General features: G+C 35.1%; 1 protein-coding gene across 6 annotated transcripts in view; it reads left to right on the top strand.

The window, feature by feature from the left end:
• The window catches only part of grsm (probable aminopeptidase NPEPL1 granny smith protein), a 223,847-nt gene that overhangs the window by 130,143 nt on the left and 68,742 nt on the right, over positions 1-24,962 (top strand). For all 6 annotated transcript variants that reach the window (XM_090398544.1, XM_090398548.1, XM_090398547.1 and 3 more), the window contains exons 5-6: positions 5,906-5,987; positions 12,422-12,564. In XM_090398544.1, the coding sequence (XP_090254670.1) occupies positions 5,906-5,987; positions 12,422-12,564 (225 nt within the window). The remainder of the gene's footprint in view (positions 1-5,905; positions 5,988-12,421; positions 12,565-24,962) is intronic.

The raw sequence follows: 24,962 nt of genomic DNA, 5'->3' as shown, positions 1-24,962 counted from the left end.
ATCCTGTATTCTTTTTCTTATTACTTTTTTTTTGGTCATTTTTACTCTCACTAACTCTTGAACGTGCACGCACGCACGCTCGTGCAGTCTTCATAGCTCAGTCACATTCAGTGAAGCCCTTCAGTTGAAAAGACTTAACTTGAATTTCATATAGGTCATGAAAAATGTTGAAAGTTTATTTTTCACTTAGTTAGACTATAATAAATTTAGTTTAATCCTTTATCCAAGTGTGAGCAAACAAAGTTTGCATCTGAAAGTATCTTCAAGACTGGGGTAAGACAGTACAACACTGGGCAACTCGTTGCAAAGGTGGAGCAAGCTAACATCACTTCTATCTCAGTATCTCCCATAATGCAAAACACACCTCCTTGCAGATATGTATAATGTTATGCATTAAGGGAAGGGCCACTACCTGGACTACTTTCAACCTTTATTGAGGTTTCCTTAGTGGGAGCCAGGCCCAAGTGGAGCTACCTGGCAGAAGTATTAGCAAGGTCATCTGTACCTATAGGAGTTGCCAAACGGTGTGCCACCTTTTTTATTAAATTACTCTGGATTTAGAGAAAGATCTTGAATGTTTATTTTTCACTTAGTTAGACTATAATAAATTTAGTTTAATCCTTTATCCAAGTGTGAGCAAACAAAGTTTGCCCCTGAAAGTATCTTCAGGACTGAGGTAAGGCAGTACAACACGCTCCCACTGAGGAGACCTCAATAAAGGTTGAAACTAGTCTGGGTAGTGGCCCTTCCCTTAATGCATAACATTATACATATCCACAAGGAGATGTGTTTTGCATTATGGGAGATACTGAGATAGGATTGATGCTAGCTTGCTCCACCTTTGCAATGAGTTGCCCAGTGTTGTAATCCTCACCTTCTCGTGGTGCACCCTGTTGGGTATCTACCTGGATACTGAATGAATGAGGATGTCCTGGCAATTTGGGATTTAGCTGAACAAATTGTATTCCTATTGGTTAAACCCAAATACAAAATGATGGTACAACATGACAAAATTCATGCCAGCTGGGGTGTTGTGCGGTTAAACAAGGCCCCCGTTGTTTTCGCCAGGGAACCAGGGCGAACAGCGAAAAGTCAGCTACTGGAACAAATCTGAAAATACACCCCAACTCAACATCACCAGAGTTAAAGATCGGTACTATCAACATAAGCCTGAATGGCAAAGAAATGGAGCTAGCGGAGGAATTAGATGAGTACCAGATCGACATAATAGGGGTGACTGAAACAAAAAAGACCAAAACTGGTGAGATCTTTCTGAGCAATAAATACAAAATGTTATACTCAGGCAATGACAATCGAGGAAAAGAAGGAGTAGCCCTAGTATTCAACACAAAATATGAGACTCATCTTCTTGAATGGCAGGCAGTGTCAAGTAGAGTGATATGGGCAGATATCAGAATGGGGAACTGGACAATGAGACTTATTTGTGCCTATGGTCCCACAGAAGGTTCTACTAAGGTAGAAGTGGAGGAATCCTTTTAGGCTCTAGAGAAAGCTACTGACACAATGAAAAAGGAAAAGTTGGTCCTTGTTGGGGATCTAAATAGCAGAGTAGGAAGTGATTGTCAGACATACAAAAATGTTTTGGGAAAATTTGGAGAAAAGAGCAAAGGTAATAATAATGGCAAATATCTGTTGGATTTCTGCTCAGGACATGGACTGGTTATTACTAACACCATGTTCCAACATAAAAATGTGCACAAATTTACATGGAGAGAAGAGGCAAGGAATAGGAAGTCTCATTGAGTATGTTATTGTTGATAGTGATGTTTTCTTCCTGGTGCAGGACACCAGAGTGTACAGAGGATTTGATATTGGAAGTGATCACTATTTAGTCTTGAGCAGGATAAAATTGAATTTTATATTGAAAAGATTAACATGTAAGAAAGTTTTAAAGCGAATGAAAGTTGAGCAGCTCTCAGATGTTAACTGTAGACTAAAATACACAAAGATTATTGAAGAAAAATGAAAGAGTTTGAGAACAGGAACCAAACCTTGGAGATTCAGTGGCAAGCCTTGAAGAAAACCCTGATTGATTCAGCTAGAGAGGCATGTGGTGAAGTTGTCTGCAAGGATAGAAAAATTAGAACTCTATGGTGGACACAGGAAGTTAAAGAGGCAGTGAAGGAAAGGAAAAAAGCATATCAGAAATTCCTGGCAAATAAGTTAGCTTGTGCTCTTAGAGAATACAGAGACAAATGTAAGAAAGCTAAACACTGTGTAAAACTTGCTAAACAAAAGTCTTGGGAGGACTTTGGCAAGAACATAGAAAAGAAATATCAAGAAGATGGCAAAATATTCTGGAAGTTGTTCAAGAAGCTTAGGAATGGAGGAAAGAGTGCTGTAAAAGGAGTTAGAGATGATAAAGGTGAAATGAAAACGAGAGAAAAAGATATCCTTGAAGTATGGAGTAATTGCTTTGAAAATTTGCTAAATGAAACAAGCAGTGATGACAGCACAGTGATAAAAAAAAAAAAAAAAAAAAAAAAAAAAAAAAAAAAAAAAAAAAACACTGACCAGGCATGCAGTCAGGAACACATATCCATACTTGAAGTAGAAAAAGCCATCAAAGGCTTCAAATGTGAAAAGGCAGCAGGAGTAGGTGATATTCGACCAGAAATGCTGAAGTATGGTGGTATAAAAGTCTTACAGTGGCTGCACTGCATAGTTCAGAATACCTGGACAGAGGGACGAATTCCCAATGATTGGAGTAGAGCTCTCATAGTACCTATATATAAAAAGGGAAATAAAAGTGAATATGAGAATTACAGAGGTATATCCCTACTGAGTGTTCCTGGTAAGATCTATGCAAGTATACTTGAGAAACGGTTGAGAAGAATTGTGGAATAAAAGCTTGGTGAAGAACAAGCTGGATTCAGACCAAATAGAGGCTGTCAGGATCAGATCTTCACTTTATGACAAATAGTTGAGAAATCATGGGAATATAACAAAGATCTGTATTTAAGTTTTGTCGATTTGGAAGAGGTATATGACAAGGTGCCAAGAGAGAAGCTATTCAATATGCTACAGTTATATGGTATCAATGGAACATTATATCAAGCAATACTTAGTCTTTATTTGAGTTGTAAGTCAGCAGTTAGAATTGAAGGAAGTACAGGAAGATGGTTTAATGTTAAATCTGGTGGGAGACAAGGATGTACATTATCCCCTCTGTTATTCATTATCTATATGGATCACATTATGAAGGAACGTGGTATTAAACATGATATCAAAATTGGAGATTTTAATGTTAGCTCTTTGCTTTATGCGGACGATGTTATACTTCTAAATAAATCTACAAGTCTGCAAGATTCTCTGACTGAATTAAATAACTGTTGTAATAGATATGGTATGAAGGTCAGCAATAAAAAGACAAAGACAATGAAAATAGGCAGAATCATTGAAAATGTCGACTGTGTTGTGAATGGAGAACCTGTGGAAGAAGTAAAACATTTCAGCTTCTTAGGTACAGTTTTTAGTGAAGATGGTAAATTAAATATAGAAACAGACAACAGAATCAGCAAAGCTGGAATGGTGGGAAGTCAATTGAATAAATTCATATGGAATAAGAGAGAAATTAGTTGGAACACTAAATTAGCTGTATACAAGACAGTGTTCAAACCAGTTTTAACTTATGGATCTGAGAGCCGGGTCAGAAGTAAAACACTTGACCAAAGACTAGAGACTGCAGATATGAGAGTCCTGAGAAAGATTAGAGGCGTGAACAGATGGCATCAATTGCAATATCATATTAAAAACGAGAATATTAGGAAAGAACTTGACATTGTCAGCATTCCGGAATGCATTAGCAGAGCTAATCTCAGGTGGTATGGTCACTTAAACAGAATGGGCGAGGAAAGATTAGTATAAACAAGTGTTCTCTGCCAAGTTGGCAGGAAAATGACCCAGAGAAAGACTAAGATATAGGTGGATTGATACGGTACAAAATGCCTTAGACGATAGAAATATGAGATATGGTAATGTTGCAGTCTTGACAAGTAACAGACTGATTTGTAGGAAAATTGTAGATAGGAAGTTCGTAATGATGTAAATTTTTCATGTAGTATTATCATATCCTATACACCCCATGGAAGGAATTTGATGACGATGCATATCTTTCCTAGTTGAACTAAAATTCAGTTAGAATTCTGGGTGTTAATTGTCCACTGAAACATCACCACTTGCTTTCTTGAGGACCCAAAGTGGCTACTGCCATGTTTGGTTCTCAGAACAAAGTTCTGTCCCCCCCCCCCCCTGCTCCCATCATATGTAGTGTGGATGAGAGCCTCAGGAGTATGCCAAATGGACTACAAACCCCTCCCATTCAGGAGTACAGCATCAAAAGAGTCCAGAAGCCAGTTACTGGATAGTACATGAGACTGAACCTAGTGATATCACATCATCTGGGTACTCTGCATATGAGAGGTGTGGCTGCAGGGCTATCATTTATCCAAAAAAAATATCTCTGAGGTCAAAAATTCCCCTCAAAAAAACTACCCTTTCTAAACCCAACCCAAAAATCCAAACAAAAAAATATTATAAACAACAATAGCCTACCCCCCCCCCCAAAAAAAAAAAAAAAAAAAATCTATATACACTTCAACATTTCTGCCCATCAATTTACATGATGTACTTCACCATGTGTGGGCATTATATATTTGTCTCTTAGCCTTAGTTGCTTTGGGTAACCTACAAAGATCTGATGTATGAAACCTGATCTGTTTTTCTTAAGGGAACCATAATGAGTTTCAACCACTACCATTCACCTCAACTTCCCAAATTACACTTTGCATGATTCTTCAGTCTTGCAGGGAGGAATCATGCACATTGTGTGACCCACATTGTGATGGCTTGAACGTCAGTTACATCAGCATTTTAGATAGATTGAAAATTATGTGCATTAGTCTTGGCTGTCTGATAAAGAATATGTAAAATCATTCTTTTATGTTCATGATGGCAAAAGCACTTGTGAGTTTGTTTAAGTTGATGACAGCACATTTGGCACCTTTCTCTCATTTGGTACCATCTCATTTATACTATTCTAAATTCTCATTTGGTACCATCTCATTTATACTATTCTAAATTCTTATTACTGCTAATCATTATTGCTAAAATACTCTGGATTTAGAGATAGATGTTGAAAATTTTTTCACTTGATTATACTGTAAATTAAAGATGCCAAGAAATTATTTTCTTGGTTTCATCCGTTATCCAAGTGTAAGCAGACAAAGTTTGCATGTGAAGTAATTTCATTACTGGGCTGCTTTTATGTGGAGGCTAATGACTTCACATCAATTACCTTAGTAATTCAGAGTATTTTAGTAATAAGGTGTTATACCTTTTGACTACTTATATATGGAAATATGACTTCTGCATTACTTCAACCTTGGTATCACTTCTGGTTCTGGCTCCCACTGATGAGACCTCAGTAAAGGTTGAAACCAGTCTGGGTAGTGGCCCTTCCCATAATGCAGAGCATTGCATTATGGGACACTAAAGTAATTGATGTGAAGTCATTAGTCTCTATATAAAGTAGCCCAGTTGTGAAATTACTTCATGCGCAAACTTTGTTTGCTTACACTTGGATAAAGGATGAAACCAAGAATATAATTTCTTGTCATCTTTAATTTACAGTATAACCAAGTGAAAAAAACTTTCAGCAGCATGCCAGCATTGTTACTCCATAAGAATTGTGTTTATTACATGAGCTCTGGATCATGCTTTATATAGAAATTGCTGTTAAAATACCTCAAATCATTTATTTTATTTAATTTTTTCAGGTATTAAGTTTATTAACAACAATAGCAACGCAGTAGTGAGTAAAATTTTAGCATTATAAAACATGACTTATTGTAAAAACTAAAAACAGAATTCTTTATTTTTAAAGGAGGTGCAACAGGTTGGTGATGCCCTTGGAATAAAGCCTTTTATTGTGCAGGGTGAAGATTTAGCAAAAAAAGGATTTGGTGGTAAGCTATAAAAGCATTCAACTTGCTGTTTGTAAAGTGATATATTTATGGTTGTGAGGAAAGAGAAGGCGTTTTTATTTTAATTGTGTGTATTTAGTAAAGCAGAATAAATGTCTGTGTATAAATAGAAACGTAGTAGATATGAAGAAAATGATTGACATATATAAACTAATGTAGAAAAAAATAATTATTTAATATCACAGGATTTTCACCCATGTTTTATAGGCATTTTCAGTAAGAACTGGGAACATAAGCATAGCATAAGCATAAACATAACATATGCATAACAATAAAATAAAATAAATGTTGTACCAAATAAGGAGATTCATTAAGGCAGCAGTGGTTAGATGATGTAAATGTCTTCTTAAGTATAAATTAAAAAAACAACAACCTATAATGAGCAAATCAAATAGCACTATTTCTCATTTTAAAGTGGATGAATATAAACTCGAGCTATTAAGATTTGACTGATTTAACAGTATCTCTCAGCTCTCTTTATATAATCTTTCCATAAGGAATTTACTCTTGTGCAAGATGTTTCTTATTTCCCAAAGAATGCCGGTCTCAGATATGAGTCTAGCCTCTTTGGATTCTTGTTACTTATTTTTTATGATTAATAGCTGCAGATATTCCAGACTGGCATAAAGAGGATAAATCATTTGAACTAAGAATCTTGTGAATACCTGGGCAGATCAATGGGGAAAACTTGACTTTTTCTGAAACAAAATGAAGAAATCATATGTATCGAAAAACTTATGGTATACTTGCATACCACAAGACCTAAATTCTTAGAAAGAAAATATTTTCTTCATCTTCTCTTATCAATCATAGGATGGATTATCATTCTAGTTATAATACGAAATTGGATAAGAGCAGGTGAACGATGACTTAAGAGGTTGTAAAATTTTTTGAAAAAATTAAATGGTATGCAGGAATGAAATTCACATTTACAAGAGCTTTGCAAAGTATGATGCAGTAAAATTCGATGAATTTAGCATTTCCTTTTTCTGATATGATGAAATTAATTTCATTAGTTGCTTTGCTTTAAAAATTTACTGGCTTACATACATGTTAAGAAAATATTGTTGAATAAGCAGTTAACCAAATGGAATTTAGTCACAACTTACTCTTTAGCAATATATTTATTCCCAGCATTAGGTTTTGAAGTTGAATATGAAATGAATTTTTACAAGCATTGACTGTTGTTTCATACTTACACTTTTACACTCCCTTTTTTTTTATTTATTTAATCCTCATTTTTTACTTTGCCTTGTTTTTAAAATAAGTATTCCTGTTATGATAGAGGCAGAAATTAAAAATAATTTTTTAAGAAATCCTTCAAATTGCTTACAGCATTAACTTGAACTGTTAATTTCACTGTAAACATCAATTGCTTAAAATTGTCATACATCATAAATAAGTTACAATATCATAAAATTATTTTTGTTTCATTATATAAGTAAGTTTCCTAGTTATGATAAATGCTGTTATTTTATACACTGGTTTTCATAAATTATGGAACAAAGAGTAAAATCACGATAACTCAAAAACTGCAGGATGAATTTTTAGGCAATTCAGTGAAAAGCAGTATGATATGAGATGTGAAAGAAACATCCACAAAAATTGTAAGTAAATAGTTTAATTCAGTAACAAATGGCTACATGAAGACAATGGTCAAAAACAAGAGGTCAAAATGACATTGTCAAAGTGCCTCAACAAGGAATGTGTTACTCCTCACAGCAATACGACACTCTCAACAATGTTTTATACTGTTTATAATGGTGTCCATGAGCTCAGTTGGTAATAACAACCTTTGCTCCTGCTAAGCTATCCTAAGCCCCTCAAGGTTTTCAGTATGTATGATAGTCTTTTCTTGAAAGATATTGGATCATGAGCTTTGCACAATGAGGACAAGTTGTCTTGTAGCATAAATGTCTCCCTTATGGCACCTGCATATGAATGAACATGGGGATCCAAAACCACGTCATGCATGTGCTAGGAAGCACATGCAGGTCAGTACCATCCACCCAGTGAGATGCCTTTTCAAACAGTTGCACTACTTCCATGATGAGTTTTCCTTTCATGGATCTTAGTGGAATGATAACATGTCCCTGGTTCTCTCCAGATTAGAGCACCTAGTATCGTTTAGAGCAAATTGGGACTTGTCTATAAATAATACAGATCCCATTTTGTCTTGGGTCCAGTTGATGTGGTGCTTGGCCCATTTTCAGATGTTCTCTCCTGTGCTATGAGAATAGGAGCATACAGTGACCATCTTCATGCAAAGCCATCTGCACACAGTGGAGGCAGATACCAGTGTTCCTGTAACTGACATAAGGTCAGCTCATAGCTGATTCAGGGTAGCACTTCTGTTTCAGCAAGCAGATAATTGGAAATATTGGTCATTTACTGCTGTTATAGCTTCTATCCTTCCTTCCTTCACTCTGTCTCTTCAGGATGCTATTTTATAGCTGTTGGTTATACAATCTGTGACCATGGAATGACTCAAATGAAACTATCTGGCTACCCTCTTCCTCACTTTGGCTGTCCTCTAGTCTTATGAAGGTGCACTAACTGAATTCACTAGTTAAATGATGTTTTATTCATATCTAAGAATTTTGTATCATGAAATGTCTTGTTCTCACCCTTGTTCAGACATGAAATGGAAAACCACTTTAAACTACCTGCTTTTGTGTCTTGGCTCATTTGCATATACTGCTGACAGTGCCACTCATTTGTGCATAATAACCAAACTCAGCATCACACTTTTTTATTTTTCACCCTGAGTTATCACAGTTTTTCTCTTTGTTCCTTAATTTATGGAAACTAGTGTATTATTCTAATGCAGTTTCAGTATTAAAGAAAAACATAAACAAGGTAGATAAAATGAAGTTTTATTTACCTTATATATCCTTGTAAGTGAAACTAGCATGTAACATATGAGAGGATAACAAACATAAGCATTAGTATCCAGGAGTGCATAAGGTGCAGATTCTTTTCAATAAAAAAAAATAATGAGGACTTTCATTGTGTACATCTGCTTACAGTTGAAGAAGGGAACTTACTCTTGCAATTCAATTCTTTAGTTTTTCTAAAGGTGTTCATAGTGAGGAATTTGTGTTATTTAGGATCTCGCTGTAGATAATCTTCTGTTTCAGATACTGAAGACAAAATTAAGTTAGATAATAGCAACTTATCTTTTTAAGGGAAAAATGTAAGAAATTTCATTCTGATAATGAAAGGAAGAGAGGAATGTAGATTATTTAGCAACAAGAGAAACTTCATTGAATAGCAAGTTCACTATTTTAGTTTTGACATCATTGACTTTATGTTACATTTAACTGAAGCAGGTGTTTATTGTTCTATATTGAGGATTAGAAATTTTGTTCTCTTAACTTATCAGTGCGCTTTTTTTATTGTTGTTGTTGTTTTGGCAGTTTAATGCTTTATACTGGCTCAGAGTAGAGACCAAAAAGGATACTAGAAACATATTGAGCACACACTGCATATAATTTCAAAATTATTTTTATTTTTCAACATAATCTCCCTTAAGATGAATACGTGTATTCCAGCGATGCGCCAGCGCCATTATCCCATCCCTGTAGTCAGTAAGATGTACAAAATACCCCTCTACAGCTGCAATCACCTCTTGATTCGAAGAAAACACTGACAGGAAGAGTTTTAGTTTTGGGAAGAAATAGAAGTCAGAGGGAGCCAAATCTGGGGAATAAGGTGGATTTTCCAACGATTCATAGTGCAGATCCCTTAATTTTCCCATTGCCAAAACACCTTTGTGGGCAGGTGCGTTGTCTTGATGAAAGATGATTTTTTTCTTCTGTAAAACAGGTTCTTTCTTTTCTTAAGAATTTTTTTGTCTGGTCTGGTTAAAAGATCGGAATAATATTCCCCGGTTATTGTTTTACCCTTTTCAAGATAATTAATAAACAAAATGCCTCTAGCATCCCAAAACACCAATGCAATACCCTTTCCTTCTGATGGAACTGACTTTGTCTTCTTTGGTGCTGAACAACTGGCTTCTGTCCACTGTTTTGACTGCTGTTTACAGTGTGTAATGGTGAATCCAAGTCTCATCATAATAATAAATCGACGTACAAAGTTTTATTCTTGTTAAAGCGCTCCAAGCACTGTTCAGAGATTTTCATGTGAGTGCGTTTTTGATCTGCTGTGAGCAAGTGTGGCACCCATCTTGCGCAAAGCTTTTTCATTTGCAATTCTTCATGCAAAATATGTCCTATACATTCTTTTGAAATGCCTATAGTCTCAGCAATTTCACGCACTTTGACTTGCCGGTCATCCAATGCCATATCATGCACTTGATCAATGATTTCTGGTGGTGTTACACTTTTAGAATGTCCTTCACGTGGATCATCTTCAGGCTGGTACAGTCATGTTGAAACTTGGCAGCCCATTTTTTAATTGTCGAAAATGAAGGAGAAGAGTGCTCATAAACTTTTATGAACTTCGAATGAATTTCTTTTGGCGTTAAACCTTCTTTTACAAAGAATTTTATAATTGCACGTTACTCAATTTCATCCATTTCAAGGGATACAGACAACACTTTTACTTCAGACAGCTGTATAAAACAAACTACTTGATAGAATGACTTGCAATTTCACATAGATTCTTATGATAAATATACCAACTACTCAGGGGGAAAAAATCTTGCTGATAGTAGTGCCATCTATGGTCGAGGCCAAGAACTTTTCAGACAACCCTCGTATTTATTTAATAGTATAACATCATCTGCATAAAGCAAAGAGTAGATGGAATAATGTACATCCTTGTCTGACACCAGATTTACCATCAAACCATTTTCTTATACTTCCTTCAGTTCTAACTGACTTGCAACTCAAATAAACACTTAAGTATTGCTTGATATAATACAATTGACATCATACAACTGTAGCATTTTGAATAGCTTTTCTCTTGGCACCCTTGTCATATTCCTTTTCCTGATCTACAAAATTTTAAATACAGGAGGTATTTAAAATTTTGTTATGAAGGTCCGCATTAAAAAGACAAAGACAATGAAAATAGGTAGAATCATTGAAAATGTCAACTGTGTTGTGAATGGAGAACCTGTGGAACAAGTAAAACATTTCAGCTACTTAGGCACGGTTTTTAGTGAAGATGGTAAATTCAATATGGAAATAGACAACAGAATCAGCAAAGCTGGTATGGTGGGAAATCAATTGAATAAATTTATATGGAATAAGAGAGAAATTAGTCGGAACACTAAATTAGCTTTATACAAGACAGCGTTCAAACCAGTTTTAACTTATGGATCTGAGAGCTGGGTCAGAAGTGAAACACTTGACCAAAAACTAGAGACCGCAGATATGAGAGTCCTGAGAAAGATTATAGGTGTGAACAGATAGCATCAATGGCAAAATCATATTAAAAACGAAGATGTTAGGAAAGAACGTGACATTGTTGGCATCCAGGAATGTGTTAGCAAAGCTAATCTCAGGTGGTATGGTCACTTAAACAGAATGAGCAAGGAAAGATTAGCAAAACAAGTGTTCTCTGCCAGGTTGGCAGGAAAATGACCCAGAGGAAGACCAAAATATAGGTGGATTGATATGGTACAAAGTGCCTTAGACAATAGAAATATAAGATATCGTAATGTTGGAGTCTTGACAAGTAACAGACTGATTTGGAGGAAAATTGTAGATAGGAAGTTAGTAATGATGTAAATTTTTCATGTAGTACTATCATATCCTGTACACCCCTTGAGGATACGTGTCAGGAATTGATGATGATGGTGTTACATACAGGGGGGCTCCTGTTTAATACAGTCGATACATTCATTAAGTGAAATCTGCATTACTGGATGTATTATTACATGTATCTCAAAGAAGTAGGATACTACTTCTCATATGTAAAAGATATTCAAAGACATCCAAGAGTAATTATAACGCAGAAAATAAGTCTAAGAATGAACCTTTTGGGTTGAATATATAGGTGGGCCCGTGGCTATTGGACTGAAAGGGTTATTCCAAATATAGAGTTATGCTTCTTTGCAATGATTATTTCCCTTATCTTAACAAGTGTAAGTAAACCACATCCTCAAAGAATGGGAGAAACTTATTCTAAGATAACTTTATACCCAGTGACTATAACGCTACCTATATGCTTTGACTGGTTCCTTGATTATAGTCCTTGTAAGTTTATTTCCTTATATGGCACTGTGAATTAATAGCATTAAAAACATATAATGAATGAATGTTAGGGTGATGATGGAAGAACATAAAGTGGGACTAGGCTTTCCCTTGTTTTTTGGACGATACAAGTAATCTTGTCAGTCTTGGGTAGCTTAATTCACTGATGACAGAATTAGTATTTTGATTTAAAAATTTATTTCAAACACATTCTTTATGAATTTATTTTATTATTATTTTTATCTATATCAGGTATATATTCAGTTGGAAAAGCAGCAGTTCATCCACCAGCACTAGCTGTATTAAGTTACACTCCACCAGAAGCAAAAGGAACTATTGCCTGGGTAGGAAAAGGAATTGTGTATGATACTGGTGGACTCTGCATTAAAGCAAAGGTTAGTATAAAGTGATGAAAGAATATGACTTATACGCTGGTCATAATTCATTATAGAGCTATTTATATCAAACACAGTATAGGTTGCTGCTAATAATCAGATTAATTATGACTATCTGTCATAATCTTCAGTGTATACCAATGCAGAGGCAATAATGAAATTTGCAGTGACTTCTTGGCATTGTTTGCAGTATATTGTGGTTTTGCTGAAATTATGTTTTTATGTTTACTTTTCTATGAGTGATTTTGTGTTAATATTTTTTTATCATTCCCACAAACCAGAAGCCACAAGGCCTATATACAAATAAATGTTATGTGTGGGCTAGGGTCAAGAGTAGAGTAATTTGTTAATATTCTGGTCTTGAGGAATATTCTTGTTAAAGATTGCAGTGATAATGATAACAACATTCATGGTGATATTCTGTTTTGTAGAACTTTGCCATCCCGAACAACTGGAAAAGAAATATTTCACACTCTCAGTAATTACATAATACATAAAGGGATCCATTGGGGAAAATGTATAGGCTTCTGTTTGGATGGAGCTTGCGCCCCTTACAGGCAGGCATAGTGGGGGTTGTTTCTATGGTCAAGGAAGTAGCTCTGGATATGAATTGGGTACATTGTTTCATACATAGGGATGCGTTACCCTCCAAAGGAATGCCACCAGAATTTAAAACTGTGCTATACAATGCTGTAAAGCTAGTTAATTTTATTAAAGCTCGACCTTTAAATAGCAGGTTATTTTCAGTACTCTGCGATGAAATGGGCAGTGAATATATACAACTTTTGCTTCATTCAGAAATTTGCTGGCTTTCCAGGGGCAAAGTACTAACAAGGCTATTTGATTATTAAGGCACGAAGTTTTATTATTTGTAAATGAACATAATTCTGATTTTGTATCACTCCTTGTTGACGAAACATGGTTATCAACACTATCCTATCTTTCAGACATTTTTTCGAAATTAAATGAACTAAATCTCTTCCTTCAGGGAAATTCTTTAACTGTTCTTGATGCCTACGACAAAATAATGGCATTCAAGAAAAAGCCGGTTTTATGGATTAATTATGTAAAAGACAGACAATTTCACCTTTTCCAACATTGGAATCCTTTTTAGTGGAAAATGGTATTTTTGTTGATTCTGAGTTTCTGGAAAGGGTTTGTGACTACCTCAAAAATCTGAAACCGAGTTTTGAAACATATTTTCCGAATAACTTTTATAAGAAATTTTTGTGGGTTTGCGATCCATTTCAGGCTTGCAGCCACGAGAACGATCTTTCATTATTGATAAAAGAACAGTTAATTGAGTTTTCAAGTGCGAGTGGACTTAAAATGCAATTCCGTGATCTTGGTTTGGCTCGATTTTGGATCTTGCCTTCATTGAGAAGTGAATTTCCCGAATTATCTGAAGAAGCATTGAAAATAGTCATGCAGTTTTCTACAACCTATCTTTGTGAGAAAGGATTTTCATCACTCCTTCAAATAAAAACAAAATACAGAAATCATCTTTGTGTGTGCGTGCGTGCGTGCTGATCTTTGACTGAAGTTGACTAATATTGAGCCAGATATCCAGCAACTCTGCAAGGGCTGAGAAGCTCAACCATCTCATTAAAATTATTAGTAACATAATTATATCATATTATTTATTTGTTTAATAAAAATTAAAACTTTGTTCAATGATGATACATTTTAATCGTTTACTTCCAATTTAATTATGTTTCCATATGTATTCAAAACATGTTTTTAGATTTATTATGTTATAAATGGCACAGTTTTTCCGAAATGTTGGTAATTCCTACATAGGTTTTAAAAAAAATTACAAAAAGTCAAAACGACATATAGGGAAATAAATGAAAAACACTATTTTTATTTTTGAATAAAATTATATGTTTATTTTTGAAGTAAAACTTTAATTCCAACATTCTAAAAATGTTATTTTTCTTGCTTTTCTGTTCACAAAATCGTCGATGTCATTGTTGAAGTTTATTTCATGACTCAGTTGCTGTTTTATAGACAGTATGGCAAGATTTCTTAAATGCCAAAAAAGTGTTGCCAGGGGTGGATAACTGTAACTTAATGTCCATAGAATTGTTTTAGGCATTTTACTGGTCCTTGGGCTTAGAAAGGTTGAGAAATGCTGGTATAGATAATAACAAATAAGTGTTACTTCAGGAGCATATCTCTTGAGCACAGCTGATGGTATTCCATCAGAACCAGAAACTTTTTTTTTTTTTTTTTTGATAATCAGATTTTCAAAAATCATCTGATGTCTTTTTGGTGGAAGGTCACAGGAGACGTGATGCAGTGATCCAGGTAAAGGAGGTAATTGCTTTGGTCATCCATTCTGTAGTTAGATCAGAAGAATGATGCTAGGAGATTAGCTTTGTGTTTAATTGATGTTGCAGTACTACTATCTGGGCAATCAAGAGGTGGAGGCACAGATGAACAAAAGTGCACCGAACAGCTTTTGTATGGGATCAGGAGGCATGACTACCATTAGCACAGATGCAAGTTTTCTACATTTAATCCTTTCAAAGTCAGACTTAGCCCTGTTAATGACAGACTTACAGCTTCAGTGTAGGCTGTGAATGAAGTTTTTTGTCTCAAGCCACTTGCAATTAGCTGTTTTCGGTTTTGGAAAACCATGGCTTGGATATAAGATGATAATTTTGAATGAGGAATAATATTCTTCATTCCAACATAGATAACTTCTTTAACAAGATTGTGAGTATCTTGATCTGAAGAATGGAAACAATAGTCTTAAATGAAAAAGGAGGAATAAAAATCTTGGAGATCTGCCTACTTGCATTGTTCTTGTTCCAGTATACATAAGGTTGTGAATGGCTGAGAGAAGAGCATTCCACTAGAGATGAAACTTGAATGAAATTGTGATCTCAGTTATCAAGAGGAGTGGTCACCTCAGCAGTGTACAACTGTACCACCTGGAGAGGAGAACTGGTTAAGAAAAGATCAAGAATGTTGGGTGAGTTCAATGCATTGTCAGGAATTCCAGTTGAGAGATGAATAATTTGCTTTAGGTTATTGCTTGTATCAAATACCTTCATTTCTCTTCCGGTTTGGTCATTGGAGTTGGAGAATGTTAAGGCTCTAGATGCTAAAGTTACTAAAGAAGATGACTTCAACGGTAGGAAATTTGAATTACTGAAAATCGAGCTTCAAGAATTTTTAAAAAAAATCAAAGAGATTGGGAATTTTCATAATTGGGGGGGGGGGGGGGCTGCAGAGACTGTAGTTGAATGCTGTATACTGAGACAAGAAAATATTAAGCCATAGAAGGTCAAAAGGGGGAGATTTGGAATTAGGCTTCCTCTGCCAAAGAACATGAGTTGTACCAAAGCTCAGATATCCTTGTAGCAGAAGGAATCATACTGGGTGTAGTTTGGATTAAGATGGTCAGTGGTTGTTGGGGCAGAGATTTAGATTTCATTCAAAAACAGATAAGGTTTGGATGCCTATTGGTGATAGTATACATCATTTAGAGTGGTGTTTATTCAATGAAATTGGTAAAGTGAATATAGAACAGATTTTTTGAGTTTTTCTTTCTTTAATTTTTGGTGGAAATTTGTTTTTTATTTTAAATTCAGTGACTGTATTTATTTAGGTTTACTGTAATGTTAATATTTCAAAGGCAAAGGAAGGAAAGGAGAAAAAAAAGCAGTAGGGATATACTCTGTCTTGTTACCCATATAGAGAGCATGCAGTCTTCATGCCATATCATGGCCTATGACTTGACAGCATAGATGGCAGCAGGATCATGTGTCAGCTGATCAGAAAACCTTTGAAATGTGTTACAATCTAGGTGGATCCTCTATACTATCTGGCAGCCAGCATGCAGAACTGCTATATCCTCAAGGTGGGCAGTCAGATCTTCAGTTGTTTGGCATACCCTTGATGGGCATTACTTACATGGTATGTTGAAAGATTGAGGAGAGGGAACTAAAAGTGGAATCCCCCTGCTCTAGGAACATAGCAACAGCCATTTGGGCCTCCAATAAGCAAGCTGGTGGTGTTTTGCTGGATTGGTGATGAAAATAATTTATCACCTAGTAAGTCTAGTTATCATTTCTCCCAATAAGAAGGAATCCTTTTACAGTGAGAATGCTTGCTGAAGTTACCAGAGTCACTTTGGTGGAAACAGCGTTCACCTTCAGAAGGTGGGATTGACTTGACTCGGAGAGGCTGTATATTACTGTCCCATGGTGGTCCAGTTAATGTGAGTTGTATTTAATTAACTATACAAGCTTATAACTGAAAGGAGACCTCCACATAGCCTTTAAAGCAATGCGGAGAATGACCAGGGCTTCTGACCTAATGTCCAATCCTCACCTTCTCGTGGTGCACCCTGTTGGGTATCTACTTGGATACTGAACGAACGAGGATGGGCTGGCAATTTGGTATTTAGCCAAACAAATTGTATTCCTATTGGTTAAACCAAAATACAAAATGTTAGTACAACATGACAAAATTTCATGCCAGCTGGGGCGTCGCCCAGTTAAACAATGCCCCCCATTGTTTTCGCCAGGGCGAACAGCGAAAAGTCAGCTACTGGAACAAATCTGAACACACACCCCAACTCAACATCACTAGAGTTAAAGATCAGTACTATCAACATAAGGAGCCTGAATGGCAAAGAAATGGAGCTAGCTGAGGAATTAGATAAGTACCAGATCGACATAATAGGGGTGACTGAAACAAAAAAGACAAAAACTGGTGAGATCTTTCTGAGCAGTAAATACAAAATGTTATATTCAGGCAATGACAATCAAGGAAAAAAGGAGTAGCCATAGTATTCAATACAAAATACAAGGCTGATCTTCTTGAATGGCAGGCAGTGTCAAGTAGAGTGATTTGGGCAAACATGAGAATGGGGAACTGGACAATGAGACTTATTTGTGTCTATTGTCCCAGAAGGTTCTACTGAGGTAGAAGTGGAGGAATTTTTTGAGGCTTTAGAAAAAGCAACTGACACAATGAAAAAGGAAAAGTTGGTCCTTGTTGGGCATCTAAATAGAAGAGTAGGAAATGATTGTGAGACTTACAGAAATATTTTCGGAAAATTTGGAGAAAAGAGCAAAGCCAATAATAATGGCAAATACCTGTTGGATTTCTGCTCAGGATATGGACTTTTTTGTTATTACTAACACCATGTTCCAACATAAAAATGTGCACAAATTCACATGGAGAGAAGAGACAAGGAATAAGAAAAGTCTCATTGACTATGTTATTGGTGATAGGGATGTTTTCTGCCTGGTGCAGGACACCAGAGTGTACAGAGGATTTGAAATTGGAAGTGATCACTATTTAGTCTTGAGCAGGATAAAATTGAATTTTATATTGAAAAGATTAACATGTAAGAAAGTTTTAAAGCGAATGAAAGTTGAGCAGCTCTCAGATGTGAACTGTAGACTAAAATACACAAAGATTATTGAAGAAAAAATGAAAGAGTTTGAGACCAGGAACCAAACCTTGGAGATTCAGCAGCAAGCCTTGAAGAAACCCCTGATTGATTCAGCCAGAGAGGCATGTGGTGAGGTTGTCTGCAAGTATAGAAAAATCAGAACTCCATGGTGGACACAGGAAGTTAAAGAGGCAGTGAAGGAAAAGAAGAAAGCATATCAAAAGTTCCTAGCAAATAATCAGCTTGTGCTCTTAGAGAATACAGAGACAAATGTAAGAAAGCGAAACACTGTCTAAAACTAGCTAAACAAAAGTCATGGGAGGACTTTGGCAAGAACATAGAAAATAAATATCAAGAAAGTGGCAAAATATTCTGGAGGTTGTTGAAGAAAATTAGGAATGTAGGAAAGAGTGCTGTAAAAGGACTTAGAGATGATAAAGATTGATATGGTACAAAGTGTACATGGTACATGAAAACGGGAGAAAAAGATAACCTTGAAGTATGAAGTAATTACTTTGAAAAAACTGCTAAATGAAGAAGCAGTGATGACAGCACAGTGGTAAAAAACACTGAGGGGGCATGCAGTCAGGAATACATATCCATACTTGAAGTAGAAAAAGCCATCAAAGGCTTGAAATGTGGAAAGGCAGCAGGAGTAGATGATATTCGACCAGAAATGCTGAAGTATGGTGATATAAAAGTCTTACAGCGGCTGCACTGCATAGTTCAGAATGTCTGGACAGAGGGACGAATTCCCAATGATTGGAGTGGAGCTCTCATAGTACCTATATATAAAAAGGGAAATAAAAGTGAATATGAGAATTACAGAGGTATATCCCTATTGAGTGTTCCTGGTAAGATATATGCAAGTATACTTGAGAAATGGTTGAAAAGAATTGTGGAAGAAATGCTTGGTGAAGAACAAGCTCTATTTAAGTCAAATAGAGGCTGTCAGGATCATATCTTCACTTTACGACAAATAGTTGAGAAATCATGGGAATATAACAAAGATCTGTATTTAAGTTTTGTCGATTTGGAAAAGGCATATGAAAAGGTGCCAAGAGAGAAGCTATTCAATACGCTACAGTTATATGGTGTCAATGGGGCATTATATCAAGCAATACTTAGTCTTTATTTGAGTTGTAAGTCAGCAGTTAGAATTGAAGGAAGTACAGGAAGATGGTTTAATGTTAAATCTGGTGTGAGACAAGGATGTATGTTATTCATTATCTATATGGATCACATTATGAAGGAAAGTGGTATTAAACATGATATCAAAATTGGAGATGTTAATGTCAGCTCTTTGCTTTATGCGGACGATGTTATACTTCTAAATAAATCCGCTACAAGTCTGCAAGATTCTCTGACTAAATTGAATAACTGTTGTAATAGATATGGTATGAGGGTCAGCAATAAAAAGACAAACACAATGAAAATAGGCAGAATCATTGAACATATCAATTGTGTTGTGAGTGGAGAACCAGTGGAACAAGTAAAACATTTCAGCTACATAGGCACGATTTTTAGTGAAGATGGTAAATTAAATATGGAAATAGACAACAGAATCAATAAAGCTAGTATGGTAGGAAGCCAATTGAATAAATTCATATGGAATAAAAGAGAAATTAGTCGGAACACTAAATTAGCTGTATACAAGACGGTGTTCAAACCAGTTTTAACTTACGGATCTGAGAGCTGGGGCAGAAGTAAAACACTTGACCAAAGACTAGAGACCACAGATATGAGAGTCCTGAGAAAGATTAGAGGCACGAACAGATGGCATCATTGCAATATCATATTAAAAACGAGAATATTAGGAAAAAACTTGACATTATCTGCATCCAGGAATGAATTAGCAGAATCATCTCAGGTGGTACGGTCACTTAAACAGAATGGGCGAGGAAAGATTAGCAAAACAAGTGTTCTCTGCCAAGTTGGCAGGAAAACTGCCCAGAGGAAGACCAAGATATAGGTGGATTGATATGGTACAAAGTGCCTTAGACGATAGAAATATAAGATCTGGTAATGTTGGTGTCTTGACAAATAACAGACTGATTTGGAGGAAAATTGTAGACAGGAAGTTAGTAATGATGTAAATTTTTTCATATAGTGCTATCATATCCTGTACATCCCTTGAGTATACATGGCAGGAATTTGATGATGATATATATATATTATTATTATACATACATACATACAGGGCTTGAAAAAATTTTGACTAATTTTTGACATATATCACTAGTCTGGTGTTAACATGTGCCTGATATATCATCGCAATGTGTTCATTTGTAGGCTCAATTAAAACCGTGATTAATTTCTACCCTGTTTAACTACGAATGTTGAAGCCACTATGTCAACTACTTATGTATTTGTGTGTTTTTTCATGAAATGATAAGATCATTTTATATGTGACTAGTTATGCAACAGCTTCTCAGAAGCTGTTGCATAACTTTGCATAGTTTTGTGAGGGAAGAGAAATTGGCATATGAAAGGAGATGGCTGAAGTAGTAATGCAAGACCCTAGAAAATTCTATAGTTATATTGCTAATAAAAAAAAAGGGGGAGGGAGGGTAAAGAAGGGTTGAAGACTAACTTAGTTGCTGAAGATGTAGTGGAAATATTCTCTTAGTATATTTCATGTAGGAAGTTGAGTATAGTGTTTTGAATAACAGTAGGAAGTAGAACAGAAGACTTGACAGCTGAAGAATGTGAAGTGTTTAGAAGATTGAGTAACTTTGGCTCTGGGAATGGTTGGAACATCACCTTGTATATTAAGAGAATGTGCAAAAGAGCTGGCAGTGCCTTTGACCTGGTTGTTCAACAAGAGTCTAGAAACATTTCCAGATGAGTGTGAAGAAGGAAAATAGTATCACTGCACAAGGGGAATACAAGTCAGTGGTGTCCAACTGTAAGCCATTGTGTATATCAAGTATAGTAATGAAGGTGACAAATAGCCATAATATAAATCTGTATTGATAAGAATGGAAATCTTACAAGAGAATAGCATGGGTTTGTTAAGGATGGGCCTTGCTTTTAGTAACTTGGTTACGTTTATAATAGTGTGACCGATGTAGTGGACAGTTGCTTGCACAGTGATTTATCAGGATTTTGCTGCTTTCAGTTGCTTATACAGTGATTTATCGGGATTGTGTTACTTTATCAAATGCTTTAATATTTGATAAAGTAACACAAAAACGAATCAAATGTTAATGATAAACTACTGTTAAAATGGAGTAGGATGAATTGGTAGCTTGGTTACAGAGATGGTTGACTGATAAGAGCCAGCAAGTTGTGTATGGGGGTTACAGTGTTCTGAAGAAGGAAGATGACAAACAAGGTACCACAGGGTTCTGTTCTGGGACTACTGTTGTCTAATTTATATATCAATGATCTAGTTCAAGGTTTGAGAGGAGATACCCATTTGTTTGGTGGTGATAATAAATTACAAAGAGCAATGTCAGAAGATTCTGATATGGATGTTGTTGTTCCAGGATTTGAATAGATTGGTGCTTCTGGCTGAAGAATACAGATGCCACTTCAGTGTTGCTAATTGTAAAGTTCTGCACTTTGTCTGAAGAAGATGGAATGAGGTTTATCATATTGGAGGAACTTTGCTTCAGAAGACAGAGGATGCAATAGATCTGGGGGATCTTAGTGGATAGGGATCTAGAGTTCTGGTTCAGGTTTCAGATTGCAAAAGTTGTAAGAGTTACCTAGAAAATTGCTCCTGTAATGTGAAGAGTCTTTGACAAGTATGGATAGGGAGGTGATAGTTCCATATATATACCAAGCTCTGCAAACAACACTCTCCTCAGTCTGTCCTCATATTCAGCATTTCAGAGTCCCAATACAGTGTCTTAGTTATTTGCCTCTACACATTTTCTCTCTCACTCCCCAATGTGTCTGTATCACCAGTACAACCAGATCTGTGCACAGAAATCCAAATATGACCTGATTGGTTCCTTATACATAAGCAAATGTTTAGACAAAAACAGTCAGAATCAACATAAAAACTTGCAATAAAATAAAATCCTTAGGTCTATACACATTTATACACCTTAGTGAATTTTCTGATTTTTGATTAACTTCAAAATATTGGTGGACAGATGGAACATTGATTCCATGTGATGCAGCAGCAACAATAGGTTATGTTTTGGGAAAATATAAAAAAATCTGCAATACTTCTTTCTCATCTTTCAGGTTTTAATATCCACTATTCATGCAGATTTTACATATTTCTTCACTAAGTACAAAAATAGGCCAATTATTGCTTTAATTTGTACTGTACAACACATTCAAATAAAATAAAACACATTACAATGCCGTGAGTAGCTCTGGTTACTTTATGTTGAGCTTTTTGTAAATATTTGATGACGTTTGCATACCCATCATATTAATTGTATTCTATTATGACAAAATCAGTCATAAACAACAAAACAGTTTATAATGACTGGCATGTCCCATTAGGCACAGTGAAGTAAAAATATAAAATATTTACAACATAAAACACCAAAGAACACAACATATAAGCAATTAGAATGATGATCGTGCTGGTTGAAATGAATGATTTGAAAGGAGAAAAGTATATGGTATGACAGAGGATATGATAGTTCTTGATTGTGAAGCTAAAAGGAAAGAGCAAAATAGTAAATATTGTAACACATGTGGCTGTGTTATGACAGAGTGAACAGAAGAGATCTGTGATTGCAAATGAATCAGTAAGTAGTTTGTATAGGAGAAATGGTGTGCAGTATGTAGATATATCAAACAGTGATAGGACATGCTAGGAATATGATTTTTCTATTACTCCAGAAAAATAAAGTATCACTTAGAATAAGAAACTATTTTTGTTTTCTTGGCTAGTTTCATGAAATTCTTTTGTTTCACATAAGGATAATTACAAGAATAAACTAAACAGGAAGTAATAGTTAATAATTAGTGGAAATATTTGAACATAATTAACAGTGGAAAGCATGCATTTGCTATAATGATTGTTCGTTTGTAGACTGCTTTATACTACTGGTAAATACATGCATGTCATGATGAATTAGTGAAGACCAAACCTGAAACCTCGTAAACCTCCACATCCACCACTTAAAAAACCAGGACATTGAGAACAAAAGAGGATAAAAACAGGACTAGCAGCACATACACAACTGAAACAAAAACATCAAATAATATGGCAACAAACAAAAATCCTCCACATAGATTACCATTTTTTCTCAAGAACGTTCAAAGAATCAGCTGAAATGATGAAAGCCCTCTACAGTGTGCAAAAAAAAATCATGTTTAATCTTCACTAATTCATCACTTCATGCTCATATTTACCAATAATATACAGCAGTTCATGAATGAACAAACAACATCATAGCAAATGCATGCTTTCCATTGTTAATTATGTTCAAATATTTTCACTGGTTGTTAACTGTTATTTCCTGTTTATAGTTTTTTTTCTATTTATTCACATAATCATTGTGATTATGTTAAACAGAAGAATTTCACAAAACTGGTCAATAAAACAACAAAAATAGTTTCTTATTCTGTGTGATACTTTAACTTTGTGGAGTAATATCAAAATTAATATTCTTAACCACAGTAATGAGCATCAGTTACACTGAATACTTGAAACCTCCAAAGTCTGGTCTGGCAATAATAATAATAGCATGGTATTAATACTAAACACAGTATCTGTGAGATGAAGCTTGTTTTCTCCATAAAAGCAGTTTTAAATATGAATTCAAGGTGTGAAGGCTCTTTTACATCAACCTAACTTTTGCAATATGCCCTCTGAACTTTAACTCTTTGTCCACTATTATCCCCAAGTCCCTAGCCTCATCAATTTCCTGCAAATCAATACCATCAATATGATACACCATATGCAACCTGAAGTGCTTAACCTTATATTTTGCAACATTAAATTGACAATGATTATCCTTTACCCACAATGCCAATTTATTTAAATCATTGTTATACAAATTAAAGAGTAGTAGCCCTAGTACTGGACCCTAAGTACTCCACTAGTCATTTTATTTGTATACTTTGTACTCTGCATGAACTTTAAGATCTCTATTCATATTTAATGCTTAACTTATACAAACTTCTTGTATAACTTAAATCTGAATCAGACAAATACAGTCATCTTTTCATGATAATTACATTCATTATTAAGAATATTAGCAACATTAATACAGTTACATAACTTAGTTGCTCTTATTCCTTGTTTCATTCCTATAATGATTTAGTTTCTCCAACTTTCTGTGTTAGGTCTCATACCAATAACTAATTTCTGTAGACTTCTAGTACCAAATGGCCTTCAAGTGCAGGCCATCTTTATTATACATATACATTTTCATCTCTAACTCACTCTATACATCTAAACACGTGCAACTGTTTCATCTATATGGCCTCTGTACATTGAATCATTTGCCATCATAACCCTTCTTAATTCAGTACTAGACTAACGATTTTCACTTTCTTAGTCTTCACTTTTGCTTCCAGAAATCTTTTGTATTCTCTCTAATACTGTTCTATTGCAACTTAAATGGTTTGTACCTATGAAGTTACCATCTCTTTTACTTTTCTGTTTTTCAATTGCATACATTTTTTTTTAAATTTTAGCAATTTGATAAACTCACAGTAGTAATATGGTCATTAGTGGTATGTTAAAAAAAAACTAATTATTTGAACAAAAAACACAATGAAACTTATAAAAACTGCATATTTCACAGGAGTGGTAAATAACCTGACCTTTCACAACAGCCTCAAACTCAATCCCTAGTCTGTTCCAGCTGATTTTTATTTATTTATTTTTTCTGTTATTTGAAAAGTTATATGTAATATTAATTACAAAGCTTAAAGAATGAAATTATGTGGTTTAAAATTATTAACAGAAAAATTAAGTTAAGCTGCATAGCTGAGAATTTCTGAGTCCTGGCATTAAACAATGTCATTCATAATAGCAATTATGATGTTAGAAGAGACC

This window comes from Typopeltis vanoorti, chromosome 9 (genome assembly GCF_054136105.1).
Source record: "Typopeltis vanoorti isolate ZY-2024b chromosome 9, IOZ_Tvanoo_1.0, whole genome shotgun sequence".
NCBI lineage: Eukaryota > Metazoa > Arthropoda > Arachnida > Uropygi > Thelyphonidae > Typopeltis > Typopeltis vanoorti.
Note: the sequence above shows the minus strand (reverse complement) of the source record. Positions and strands in the feature narration are given on the sequence as shown.